The sequence below is a fragment of the Asterias amurensis genome, chromosome 9 (genome assembly GCF_032118995.1).
Source record: "Asterias amurensis chromosome 9, ASM3211899v1".
In the NCBI taxonomy this organism is placed as follows: Eukaryota; Metazoa; Echinodermata; class Asteroidea; order Forcipulatida; family Asteriidae; genus Asterias; species Asterias amurensis.
The window spans coordinates 3,415,506-3,430,070 of NC_092656.1; the positions used below are offsets into that span (position 1 = coordinate 3,415,506).

General features: G+C 38.5%; 1 protein-coding gene across 1 annotated transcript in view; it reads left to right on the forward strand.

Moving 5' to 3' along the window:
* LOC139941488 (uncharacterized) overlaps window positions 1-9,999 on the forward strand; it is a 40,808-nt gene extending 30,809 nt beyond the window's left edge. Inside the window, exons 20-27 of the mRNA XM_071938017.1 lie at window positions 239-697; window positions 1,370-1,501; window positions 2,416-2,532; window positions 3,348-3,488; window positions 4,413-4,544; window positions 5,588-5,710; window positions 6,651-6,765; window positions 7,119-9,999. Coding sequence (XP_071794118.1) covers window positions 239-697; window positions 1,370-1,501; window positions 2,416-2,532; window positions 3,348-3,488; window positions 4,413-4,544; window positions 5,588-5,710; window positions 6,651-6,763 — 1,217 coding nt within the window. The 3' untranslated portion in view covers window positions 6,764-6,765; window positions 7,119-9,999. The remainder of the gene's footprint in view (window positions 1-238; window positions 698-1,369; window positions 1,502-2,415; window positions 2,533-3,347; window positions 3,489-4,412; window positions 4,545-5,587; window positions 5,711-6,650; window positions 6,766-7,118) is intronic.
* Window positions 10,000-14,565: the final 4,566 nt, after the last annotated feature.

The window sequence follows — 14,565 nt, forward strand, 5'->3', positions numbered from 1 at the left end:
ACTTTGGGATCAATATGGCCAAAAAGCATCAAAATGACCCAGAAATGAGGTAAAATGATGCAGAATCCGAGTTAAATTCCCCTTACTAAACCGCTTTCCGGGTCAGCCTGGGTCAGCCTGACCCAGAAATAGGTCAAGGCCCCTTGGACCTAGAGTCCAGGTCAATTCTGACCTGACAGTTTGTAGAGTGTGGCATCCTCACGTTCTCCACTCTTTTAACCCTCCAAACTAACAACAGAGCCTGAAGGTACACCGTCTCCACAGCAAACAAGTGAACCAGAGCAGACAAGTGCATCATCCAAAGAAGTATCTTTAACGCCAACAGTTGCATTGGAGGAATCTTCATCATCACAATCAGCAGAGACCACACCCGGGACAAGTTCTTCCGAGGATGAGACGTCCTCGCTTACTGAGCTGACAACATCCAAAACTCCACGGGAAACCTTGATCCCCTGCACTGATGGACACACAAGCTGTGAACGCTGGGCTGAGATTGGAGAGTGCGAGAAGAACCCACAGTGGATGAGGTGGAACTGCAGGGATAGCTGCAAGACCTGTGAGGATCTGATAACGGGGTGTTTCGACTCCAATTCTCAATGTCCGGCTTGGGCCAACACTGGAGAGTGTGAGGCTAACCCAGACTGGATGAGGAGCAACTGCAGGAAGAGCTGTCAAACCTGTGACGAAGACTTCAGTGGTAAATCAACCCTTACAAAAAAAACCGTTTAAGAATCTCATAGGAACCTTATGCAAGTCAAAGAGGTGACCAAAAATGTATAAGATTCTTATAGGAATCTATAAGAGTCATAAAAGTGACCCAAAAACTATAAGAATCTTATAGGAACCCTATTTTAAATCCGATAGGAGTCTATAGACATTTCGCCTAAATATATGATTGTTTTGTAGGGACACGGGTTATGAATTTCATTTCGAGCAGATTTTTTAGTGTATCGAAGAAAGAAAAAGGAACAGGAGCAGTACATGTAGATCTAACAACACCACTGTGATACCCTCAGGAATCTACACACGATTTCCATACCCTAATCATGAAAATGCGACAAAGTCATACATACTGATTGGTTAGTGCAACTAACTAAAATGAGCAAACCACACGAAGTACAAATCAATCTTTTGGTTAATTCTTCCAAGTTCAGGATTCTACCTGGCCCTTTTCACCTGGCACGATGGGGGTTCTAGTAGTAAGTCATTATTATATAGAATGACAGGGGTTGTGAATTTGAATCCAACCAAGTAGTGACTTTTTACCCCGCATTGCTAAGGGAAAGCACTGGGTTTAGCCGTGCTTATCGCACATCGGTGTAGATTGGAAACAAACTAATGAAGATTTTTTTTCTTTTTTTTTCTACAGATGATGTAAGTGGCTGCGCAGATGGTTTTGATGAATGTCCACAGTGGGCCAAGGACCAAGAATGTGATTATGATCTGGACTTCATGAGATCAAACTGCATGAGAAGCTGTGGATTGTGCAATAAGGACCGAGGTAAACAACAACAAAAAGCAAGACCTTTTTTCTACCTTAAAGGAACGCATTGCCTTGGATCGGTCGAGTTGGTCTATGAAAAAACAGTTTGATATAAAATTTATATGGTTAGAAAGATGTTTTAAAAGTAGAATACAATGATCCACACAAGCATGGCTCGAAATTGCACGGTTTTCCTTTTACCTCGTCGACTAACACGGTCGGCCATTTATGGGAGTCAAATTTTTGACTCCCATAAATGGCCAACCGTGTTAGTCCGCAAAGTATAAGGAGAACCGTGCAATTTTGAGGCAAATTTGTTTGGATCATTGTATTCTACTTTTAAAACATCTTTCTAACCATATGCATTTCATAACAAACGGTTCAAAACGCTATTTATATACCAACTCGTCCGACCCAAGGCAACGTGTTCCTTTAATTTCCACAGACAGTGAATTGAACTAAGGGAGTTGGCCTAAAAGCGAAATATTGTGGAGTTATTTTTTTTTAGTGTATAGCATTTTACCTTTAGTTATGACCCAAACACTCCTAATTACCAACAGACAAAATTGGAAAACGAAACTGTTTATCTTGGTCGTTTGCAAGAAACTACTAATTATGTCTTCACTATTTCTCGATTGTGTTTTTTTTTCTTTTTTCTTTTGATTGTGCTTTCTTTATTTGGTTAAACTGCTCTTTTTTGTAAATTTACTTGCAACTTGATTGATTTGTAAACTAAAATATTAAGCCATTGATTAAGTGAAATAAAATATCAGTGACATATCATTAATGAAAAAACACACAAGGATCCTATATTTCAAGAAGAATGATGAAAATAGCGTAATTTCCCAATACTATCTTGCATTCAGGGTTTTTGTTTTTTCGAAATTGCAAAGCCCTCGGACCTTTTTAATAGTATGGTGTTACTTTTACAGAGCCAAAAGAATGCGAAGATCTGTATGTGAATTGCACCTCGTGGGCCAAGTATGGCGAGTGTGATAGCAACCCTGTGTGGATGAGGATCAATTGCTGTCAGACATGTCTTGAAGACTGTGAGTATATGTATGGTTATATTAAGTAGGATTTGTAAATTTGCATGGTGGAAATATGATATAGAAAGGTTTGCGGTAACACAATGTAATGACTATCTCTAATGAATTGGAGTGGTTCTGAAAAGAACCGTTGGTTTCAACTCGACGTTTCGATAAGTAAGCTCTGATCGTCTTTCTCCAGAAGACGATCAAAGCATACTGATCGAAACGTTAAGTTGAAACCAACGGTTCTTTTCAGAACCACCCCAAACTCATTAGAGATAGTCATTACATTGTGTTACCGCAAACCTTTCTATAGGGTTATATTGTTTCCTATACTCTATTTTGTTACACAGCCAACAGTACAATTAATACCAATCACAGGGTAGATTTTTCAGTTTTAGGTGTGGGAGGAAAACCCCAATTGCGAATACCCAAACAATAACAGGATGAAAAGAAAACTTGTCTTGTCTTTGTGACAAATTTACCGGTGGCCTCCATGGAAGGTATCACATTGATTCCACACTTTCTTAGCAGGTATTATGCACAACACATGTTCATGAAAAATCTCTAATACAGCCAGCTGAGCATTTTGCGCAATCCATATCATTAGCTAACTTTTTAGACAAAGAGTAGTACCCTAATTTTGGCCCATGAAATAAGTAATTGAGACATAAAGAATTTTGAAAACCCTCAAAGAAGCTCTGTTTAAGTATAAGACCTGTTCCTTTATAACACCATGTAAAAACAAGGTGCTGTGGTACAATATGCTGTATTTAGGACATGCAATGTATTGTATATGATTATTATGAACATTATTTTCACTTCTCAAACAGTACCCACCCATTGCATTGATGTATCTGATGACTGCGTATCCTTGAAGACGGATGGTGCATGTCAGTCTGATGAGGAATGGATGGTTGAGAACTGCAGGATGTCTTGTGGTGCCTGCAACAGGACTTATCAGTTTGTAGAACGTAAGTCAAATGATTACAGGTTGTGTCACAACATTGGTCAGAGTGGAAATATACTCTGTAAAAACTCAGGGAACTGACTAATTTCTTTAGTCAGGCCGACCAGGGAACTGGATATAAAAGTGGGATTTTGACTAGGCTTCTGTGTCAGTTTAAAGCCATTGGACCCTTTCGGTTCAGAAAAAGAAATAATAGTTCACAGATTTACAAATAACTAACAGGTTTTACAGAAGGCAATGGTGAAAGACTTCTCTTGAAATATTATTCCATGAAATGCTTTACTTTTTGAGAAAACAGCAAAACAATATAAATTCTCGTTAACGAGAATTACGTATTTATTTTAAACACATGTCATGACACGGCGAAACGCGCAGAAACAAGGGTGGGTTTTTCCGTTGTTTTCTCCCGACTCCGATGACCGATTGAGCCTAAATTTTCACAGGTTTGTTATTTGATATAGAAGTTGTGGTACACAAAGTGTGGGCCTTGGACAACACTGTTTACCGAAATGGCTTTAACCAACTTCGGTGTCATTTTGCTACAGACTTTGGATCATAAGTTGTGGTGGCTCTAAACAGAACCGCTGGTTAACAATTTGAGGTTTTGATCATCAGCATAATTTTAAAACAAGCTCTGTGAGCAACTTGCTAGCTCTATCAGTGACTTCATGCAGCCCTTTGAAAGTCCCCAAATCTTCTTAGCCTAAAGTCCTGCACCACATGTGCGATCTTCTTTGTGTCCACATCGAACATTGGGGACTCATCTTCCACTTGTGTCTTCCACTTGGGTTGGGCAGTACTTGCATGAAGTGTATGTATAGGACTGAAAGAGGAACCCAAACATCTTGGTATGATCAAACGAAGCCATTCATTGGATCGTCTTCAAATCACCATTTTATTAAAATGATTTTTCTAACTGTTTGTACAGCACCTGATCCATCGACAGAGTGCCTGGATGTTGCTGACTACTGTGCTGAACTCGCTCTTGATGGTGAATGCAAGGCTGATCCAGAATGGATGAAGGACTATTGCTGTTACTCATGTAGCATTGTACCCAAGGGTAAATATATTAAGAAATAACAGTACAACCGTAAACTTGAGAGTACAACCATGTACTCTGTTGACAGAGTGTTGGCTCAATGAGTCGGTTTGGTCTTGACATTTCAAACAGTATAATCTGCCTCTTCGTCAGGAGACAAAGTAAATATTTTATCAAACTGTTTGCTACAGTATTATACCTACTCCTAGCTGCAGGCATGCCGAGTTGAGAAAATGCACTTTCAGGGGTGTGCTTGGCTTGCAAAGGCACATAATAATTTAACAAAATTATTATTTTTGCACCTTACAGCTATATTTATAAAGCACTTTAAACTTTCCAAAGATCTGTGCAAAACATCCACAGGCAAATCAATCAGGTGGAATTAAAACCTAAGACCTTTGCATTCCTAGCGCAGATGTATTACCACTAAGCCGTGGAGCTAGCCTGATGGCTAGAGGCAGTTCAAATCCTTAGCAGTGGGTACAACATTGATTTAAAGGGTACATGTACTTTTTCCTAACAAAAAACACAATGTCCACAGATTTACATTAAACTTACACAGTTTGAAAAATATGGTAGTAGAAAGCTTCCCTTGAAATATTACTTACTGAGGTGCTGTAGTTTTTGAGAAATGAGTAAAAGTAATAATTTTCGTCTCAATTTTAGCATGTAAAAACGTATTAACCAGTTATGCTATGGTTTTGGTATAACATCATAACTGGTTAAGGGGATTTTACATGCTAAAATAATTTTGGTCTCATGAGACCAAAACTATTTTGTGACTTGTTTTACTAATTTCTCAAAAACTACACAACCTTAGTTATTAATATTTGAAGGGAAGCTTTCCACTATCATTATCTTCAAACCCGGTAAGTTTAATGTAAATATGTGGACAGTTTGAAAAAGTACCCAAATCCTTTACTAGATGTGAATTTTAGCATCGGAGACAAAGAATATGAGTTGGGTTTGACCCTTGCATCAGTTTTAGGGGTAAAAACCAAAACAAATAATTGTTACAACTAACAGTCCCAAGACACACAGTGATTCTTGTTTTCTCATTTCAGATTACACCCCAGGGTGCGTGGATCTCAAGGATAAATGCAAGAAATGGGCGGACGCCGGAGAATGCCAATCAAATCCTGAGTTTATGCTCTTCAGTTGCCCATTGAGCTGTAACACCTGTTTACGTAAGCTAGTAAAAAATAAGGGTTTTTTTTCCCGAGGAAGTAGCAAGCTGAGCCAATGCTCATGCCAATGACACACAAGTTTTAACATTTTCTACAAAAGGAACTATACAGAATTAGTAAGGATAACAGTCTGAAAGTTAACTGATTGTGAAGTAAATACTGTGAATTATTTCCCTCAAAAATTAAGTCATATTTGAGAAAACTATCTGGAAAAAAACCAGTTGATTTCAGTTGTTTTAACCCAAACTAAAAACAATGTGTTAACATGCTGAAAATTATTCATGCTTTTTCACACTCTCCGGACTCATGCAGCAAATTAAGCCCACATTTTTACAAGTTTGTTATATTTCATGTATATGGTTGACCACACAAAACATGGAACACTGTCAAGTTAAAGGATTTGGGTACTTTTTCAAAATGTCCATAGACTTACACTAAACTTACAGGGTTTGAAGATAATGATAGTGGGAAGCTTCCCTTCAAATATTACTTACTGGGGTGCTGTAGTTTTTGAGAATTGAGGTAAAAAAAATGTAATGAAAATACGTTTGTAAATGATTAAAATAATTTTCGTCTCATGAGATGAAAATTATTTTCATGACATTGTTTTACTCATTTCCCAAAAACTACAGCACCTCAGCACATAATATTTTCAGGGAAGCTTTCTACTATCATCATCTTCAATCTGTGTAAGTTTAGTGTAAATCTGTGGACACTGTGTTTTTTGTCCTACAAAAGTTACATAGACCCTTTAATTTAAACATTCAGATTTTACTCATAGAGATTTGGTGCAGCGCTCTTTCCCAAGAACTATCTGTCTTGAACCTTCAAAGAGCAATTTTGTACATGTACAGGTATGGGGATGTAGTGAGTTTGCTGACCAAGGATCGATTCCATAGTATCATAGCTATTTAAATTCATCCACATCCTTCTTTTCTAGAATGCTCCGACTACGATCCTACACTCTGCGCTGAGCTTTTTCAAGATGGGCAATGCCAGAGCAATGCCGCCTCCATGTGGGCCTACTGCCCAAAGAGCTGCAATATGTGCTAACTGTAAGTCATTATAAAGCCCTCTTTCACTTATAACTGATTTGTGAAAACAGCCTTCCCTTTCTAAAAGCAATTTTTCGGTGTATTGACCCAATTCACCTGGCGTCATCATCAAAATAAACTTGCATTAGCCGTTTTGGTGGTCAATGTCAACATGTGTTATTCAGAGAAGTGCGCATTTTAGGCGACGCGACCTTAAGACGTAAACCTATTGACCACCAACATGGTGAGCGTGACATCAGTCGCTGCATGTGAAACGCATGCACGGGGGTCAATTTACCAATCTACTAAATGCCATTCTTGCTAAAATTTTGGATTCCATAGATACTAAAACATGCATTTCACTTACCTTTCAGATTATTGTGGATTAATTTCTGGATGCAGGGAGGTCCATTTCACCAACTCTTCTCCTCCCCCTCCTTCATCTCCTCCTCTCCCTCATCTAGATGTGAAGGTGGAGTCAATATGGAACGTTCATAAAACATAAGAATGTGGGAGACAACTTGGAGTCCACAAGTAACTTCGCGACTGTAACTCAATCTCCAACCACTACTTCCTGTTTAAAACAAAACACATATCCATAAAGTTAAGTATCTTCTAGACGAATTGTCAGCTAGGAATGGTGAAAAATGTTAGCTGCATGAGCCCCAACTTAAAGGTAACATTGTCGTGTCCAAAACCCCACACTGAAAAGACCAGGGCCCAATTTCATGGCTCTGCTTACTGTAAGCAAAGAATCTGCGCTTACAAAGCAGGGAATTTCGCACTTACGTCAAGCGTATTTCATGGGTTAGTATGGAATTTTTGTGTGCCGCCATATTCCATTATAACAGGCACTATTTGCGTACACAGCTAGCGCAAAATTTGGCGCCTGCACAGAAAGCCAAAAATTATGATCATATGGGCATAATTTGGCGGTAAGCAGAGCCTTGAAATTGGGAACTGCTTAAAAGTACTTAGTTAGATTAAGATTTAGGGCAAAACCTTACCCCCATGATTGTTATTTTTTGTGTACATGGTTCATAGTACTAAAACAACTTGAGAAAGTTCTAAATCTACAATCCTGGAGTGGTCTAGGGCGCTACAATTTACAGAATGTGGGTTCATGTTCTGGCCTGGTCACTCGCAACACTGTGTTCTTTAGCAAGGCACTTTATCATGATTGCTTCTCTCCACCCAGTAGTACAAATGGGAACCGATGAGAGTGAGTAACCTGTGATAGACTGGCATCTGGTCCAGGAGGACTAGAAATATTCTCATTCATTTAACGCCAATCACTGGCCCTTATGAGCCATATTGGCTCAGGCCAACTTTACTTTTCTGACGGGATGGTACAACAATGGATAAGGCGACCAGATGTGTGCGACGCCCCATTCCCTTGTCAAGTTTCTCAGTTTGCTCCTTCGAGCTTCGGTTGAAAAAAGAAGCACTAAAGTTGTACAAAACGGAAACTTTAATATTGTAATAGATGTTAAATTTTGCTTTGGGATAAAGAAAAATTATAAGTTAAATTTTAAGCCAAATGAGTGTTATAGTACTATCAAGGATCATGTGTTTAAAGTGATATAAACTATTGTCCACTTTGTGGATTTTACATTCTTTTACAGAAAGATGGAAAATAATGAAGAAACTCAGCAGATGGATAAGTTTTGACAAATTTCAGTTTAAACAAATTTGCCTGTAACTGCAAGTATCATGCATGAATACAGTAATTAATTCAGCTTTTACTCATCATTCCAGAAGTTAATAATTAAATAATGAACCAAAAGCTCATTGGTTATCTACTTTATCTACAGCAGTTCCAATCACATCTTCGATTGACTGTGAAAGGGCGTTGTGTATGAGCCAAACTCCAGTTAACATAATGCGAACCAAGTTAAAAACAAATTTGTTTCCATTGCTGTTGTTATTTACAAGATACAAGTACACAACAGACAGGAAGTCAAATTAAGACAAAACTGCCCTTGTGATGCAAGGCAATTTGCACCGAAAGCGCCCTCTCATGTCTCCGGATTCAGTTTTCATCAGCCTGTCTATAAAACTCTTCCCCCAACCACCACTCATCATAAAGACTAATGCTATAATCACAGTCTTACATCATATCCCTTCCTCGCCTATCCTGTTGCTAAAGTCATTGCATTACAAGCAAGCGTATCTGCTGTACGCTTGAAGTTTATGTTACTTCCAACTCCGAACCTAGCATAAGAATCTCTCATATCATTCTCAAAAAGAGTTTCTCGGTGCAGAAAATTGTATTTCTGCAAAGATCCTCGTTTTTGAAGAGAGCTGTAAAAGCCAATTCCAGTTGAACTTCTCGTGCATAAATCATCAAAGAATAAGTAGCTCGATGCAACACCAATGGGCTTCTGGTAATCAGAGAAGCTGGCTTGTGTGTAGGCGAGGCGAGGCCTACAAATTAATTCACATTGTCAACAGGATAATTTAGCTACAGCTCTCCCATTATTAAAAACCACTAATTTACAGGGTGGATCTTAGGTGGACACACACAGGACCCTCTTAAAGAAGTCAGATTTGAAAACCATCTGAAAATAAGGCTGAAAATTACTTCTACAGAAAGAAGACGAATCTGTCATGAATATTAGAAAAATGTATACTACTAATAATAACATTATTTGTTATCACACATGCATGAGTAGAATATGGAAAATTATAGTGCTATACTTTCCGTATTTCTAAAGCGTGTGTGTGATAACAAATTTATCTCCAAGCAAACATGATGGGTACAGGTGATGGAACAGCTGTATGGTTTGGAGACGATAGCGCAATAAAGCTTTATATCACAACCAATCAAAATCAAGTTTGCTTGAAGATAACTTTACCTTACAATGTATAGGTTTGATGAATGTATTAGAAGAGCAGGTAGGTACTTGCAATGACAATTCTTACGTCGAATCGAAAGTCAAATTGAATCGAGAGGCAACTGAGTGATACTGTGCTTTAATGTTCATTGTGATCTTTCAGCAATTGTGATATCTTTCAGAAATTGATTGTAAAATATTGTATTTTAAATTCCTTTCCACTGTTAATTCATTATTCATTGTAACACCTGCATGTCTTTAATATCATATATTAATAAATGTGGAATAACTAAGCCTACAGAAGAAAACAACTTTCCTGTTGTATTCCATTCCCTGTTTGTCCACCCTATATCCACCCTGTCCATTTTAGTATATGATATATAACTTACATTTGAGCTATTTAAATAGTTATAACCTTTCCCAAAGTAACCAATGCCTACCACAGCTTTTAACACTTAAGTTTGCCTACTCCAATAAAGATAATAAATCTGCACAACTATAAGGGGTTAGCAGTTAAGACAATGGATCCCAATTTGGCGCACGCTCTGCTTAAAGGCAATGGACACTATTGGTAATTGTCAAAAACCAGTCTTCTCACTTGGTGTATCTCATGCATAAAATAACTAGCCTGTGAAAGTTTGAGCTAAATTGGTCGTCAAAGTTGCGAGATAATAGTGAAAGAAAAATCACCCTTGTCACACGAAGTTGTGTGCTTTCAGATGCTTGATTTCGAGACCTCAAATTCTAAATCTGAGGTCTCAAAATCAAATTCGTGGAAAATTACTTCTTTCTCGAAAACCTCGTTACTTCAGAGGGAGCCGTTTCTCACAAGGGTTTAAACTACTAACAGGTCTCCATTACTGAATACCAAGTAAGGTTTTATGGTAAAAAAATATTTTGATTAATTACCTACAGTGTCCACTGCCTTTAAAGGTAAGGTCATAAATTGGTAAATACTCCACAAATTTATAACCATCAAAACTTACTAAGAAGCACTGCAGTTTTTGTAAATAAAAACCACTTGAGAAAGGATTCCCTTCATAGTAATATGGTTTGGATGAATTTCCAACTCAAAACATTTGAATCTAAGAAATCATTCTCAAGAATGCATGAATCGTTTGTGGGCATGTCAAAGCAGTAGGTGTGTCACAGGAGTGGGCGTGTCAGCAGAGTGGGCATGTCAACAGAATGGGCGTGTCACAGTAGTTGGTGTGTCAGCAGAGTGGGCGTGTCACAGGAGTGGGCGTGTCAAAGGAATGGGCATGTCACAGGAGTGGGCATGTCAGGGGAGTGGGTGTGTCGCAAGAGGGGGTGTCATAGAAGTTGGCATGTCAGGGGAGTGGGCGTGTCACAGGAGTGGGCATGTCAGAGGAGTGAGTGTGTCAGAGGTGTGGGCTTGTCAGAGGAGTGAGTGTGTCAGAGGAGTGGGCTTGTCAGGGGAGTTAGTCAGAGGAGATGGCGTATTAGATGAGACGGAGGAGTGGGCATGTCAGATTGAACATGACTTGAAGGAATGTGATGACAAACAAAAGATTGACATAAATTTTAAACTTAAAAGATAAAACCTACACAAAGACATTGCAGGGGATTATACATCATCTTCTTTGGGTTTCCAGAAATTTAAATTTGCGCTCAAGCCTCAAGACAATTTCATTTACATTATTTAAATAGAAGGCGGAGCACAGAAACTGATTTCACCTAGAGTATAAAAAAATGTGCTTTTCTCAATTTGTGTTATTCTGAATTGATCCTTATTATACTACAAAAATAATCAATTTAAAGTTCATGAGTGCACACCCCTTCCAGGTGAAAAATACTAGTGAAGTATGTCCCTATTGGAAAGCATATATAATCTTTTATACCATCAAAAAACTGTTAAGCACACAAAACTGCAAAGCAACATCTTGCTAAGCACAAACAGCTTACCAGCCAAAATACCACGTGAAGCCTGATGTTCCAGTCGCAGCAGTGTAAACTTTACGAGGAATGCTGGCTGGTATAAGCTTTTTCTGCTAAGCAAGATTTTCTGTGGTTAGCAAACTGTATTGATAACAGGCTTTACGTGATTTGGCCCTCAGTGGAAAAGAAAAAAAAAAAAAAAAATTCCCCTCTTGAAAAACTGATGTATGGTGGTTTTGGTTGAAACAGCTTGCAAGGACACCGATCCCAACTGTGCACAGTGGGCGGATACTGGAGAATGCTCGGCCAATTCACAGTGGATGTTACCCAACTGCCCTAAGAGCTGTGACCATTGTGACTGTGAGTATCATAACGTAACCTTAAAGGCACTGGGGTGGATTTCACAAAGGTAGTCCTAACTTAGGACTAGTCCTAGGCAATGCTACGAGATAGGACTGGTCCTAAGTTAGGACCAGTAACTCATCCTAGTATTAGGACAGTTCCTATCTCTTAGCATTGCCTAGGACTAGTCCTAAGTAAGGACTACCTTTGTGAAATCCACCCCTGGACACCTTTGGTAATTAATCAAAACAAATATTAACTTAAAAACTGACTTGGTAATGAGCATTGGAGAGCTGTTGATAGTATAAAACATTGTGAGAAACGACTCAGTAGCATAGATTTTGAGAAGGAGGTAATTTCTCACTAAAGTAATTTCTCATAAAAGACTTCTAGCTAGAATTCTTTTGTTCTTATCTGAAAGCTCACAAACTTGTCCGCCACGGGTGTTTTTTCTTTCATCATTTTCTCGCACCTTCGATGACCAATTGAGCCCAAATTTTCACAGGCTTGTTATTTTATGCTTTATAATGGGATACACCAACTGAGAAGACTGGTCTTTGACAATTACCAAATGTGTACCTTCCCTTTAAGGCACTGTAGACATTTGGTAAGTGTGAAAGACCAGTATTCTCGCTTGGTGTATCCCAGCATATACACAAAATAACAAACCTGTGCAAATTTGGACTCAACTGGATATCAAAGTTGCAGGAGAATATTAACAGAAAAAACACCCTTTGTACAAATTCGTGTGCTTTCAGGCCTGAAGTATTTTAATACCTGGGTGAGAAGTTACCTCGTTCTCAAAAACTAAGTTACTTCAGAGGGAGCCATTTCTCACAATATTTTATAGTTTCAACAGCTCTCCATTGCTAACAATTATTTTGAGTAATTACCAATAGTGTCCTGTGCCTTTAATGGATTGGTCTATTCTAGATAATGTGATAAATCATGCAGATCAAATTAAGATGAAATGATGAAATTATGAACAAAAGTATATGCACAAAGACAGCATGCCTTAGGTAATATTAACAGACATAGAAAAAGCAATCAATGCAGATGATCGGAAAGACTTAGGCCATGTCCGAATTGGCGACTTTGGCTAAAGCTACGGCTAGGGCGCGCGCGTCTGCTATTCTTCAACACTGACAGACGCGCTGATCTAGCCGTAGCTGTAGCCAAAGTCGCCAATTCGGACACGGCCTTACCATTAGTACAGCTATACACACAAAGCCTGTGTAGTTCCCAGCTTGAATTTGACCAACACTTCTCATGTCTTCTACAATGAGATCTTCTGCCAGACTGCAGTCCACTCCATCTTGTTCCCTGTGTTCAAACAGTAATATGCATACTTAATTTCATTACCCCCAAAAAGGCCAGACTGTTTTCCCTTTCAGCCTCACTCTGGTTACATTGACTTAAAGAGAGAAATAAAACAATATAGTTTTAAACCAGAGACTATAAAATGACACAATATGTGCACACTAGAGAATGTTTTAATAGATGTTAAATGAGCATCGGAATCAAGAATATCAAATTTGGTTTTACCCTTACACCGATGTGTCTTAGCACTGTATACTTTCCAGAGTTCTGTGAAAAAAAGATTCGAACCCATGACCTTGGCACTATTGTAGTTATTAAGACATCCCTCCTGTGTAGTATTTTGCTCTTTTGTTTCCTCCATTATTAACCAAGATTATTTATTATCCGTTTATCTTTCTGACTCGTCCCCCCACCCCTGTCTAAACCCTCCTCCTATCCTACCCTTGTTGGTCACATACTTGTACATACAGTCAATCCAATCTGTTATGACACTAATAGAAGCTGTATTGAATGGGCTGAACGTGGGGATTGCGAGACCAACAAAGGCTACATGAGACAAAATTGTCGAAAGAGTTGCGACCGGTGCTGAGTAACCAACTATTTTACTCACCTTGTTTAAAGTGTAACGTACAAATTCTGTGGTGCTTCTCTCATCTGCCATATTGGACCATGCGAGGAGGATCTGAGAATGAGAAGAAATCCTGGAGAAAAAAACATTCAGAATTTTAAGGAAAAAAACAAGGGTAGTCCCAAATATTTTTTTGACAATATACTTGTAAACTTGCATATACAATCATGTGTAAATCTCTTTTGAGGGAGTGTTGGCTCTGAAAAGAGTCGGTGTGGTCTCGACGTTTCTAAGAGTATACTCTGCTCGTCTTCTTTTCTCTTGAAGATGAGCAGAGTATACTGTTCGAGACCAAATACTGTCAAGACCAAACCGGGCTTTTTTCAAAGCCATCACTCCCTGAAAACTCTTTACATTTCGAGCTGTCCCTCATATGGCTCTTCCAAAAGAGTGGTGGTCATTTCACTCTTTTAGAGGGGTTTTATTCCAGGACAGAGTGAAAAATCACTCAAAAAGATGCAAACTTCAATCTAAAAGAGTGGAAGACCACTCGAAAAAGAGTTGTCTTTCATATGGCTCTTCAAAGAAAGTAGTTTATTCTTATTCCTCACACCATGTAAAGCTTTAATTATCACTTAATGGACTTACTGACCAATTACATAATTTTACCAATTGGGGATGAACTGAAATCTGGTGAAATAACTCGATAGAAACTCTGTTTTCTGTGAACAGTTTTTTCAAAACTAATTTATGACAACTATAGCTGAAGAAAACAAAAGCTACTTGTTTCTCTCTCAAGGCAGACATGACAAAATCTGAATTCAGATAAAAGTAAAAAACTTCTCATCCCAGTTT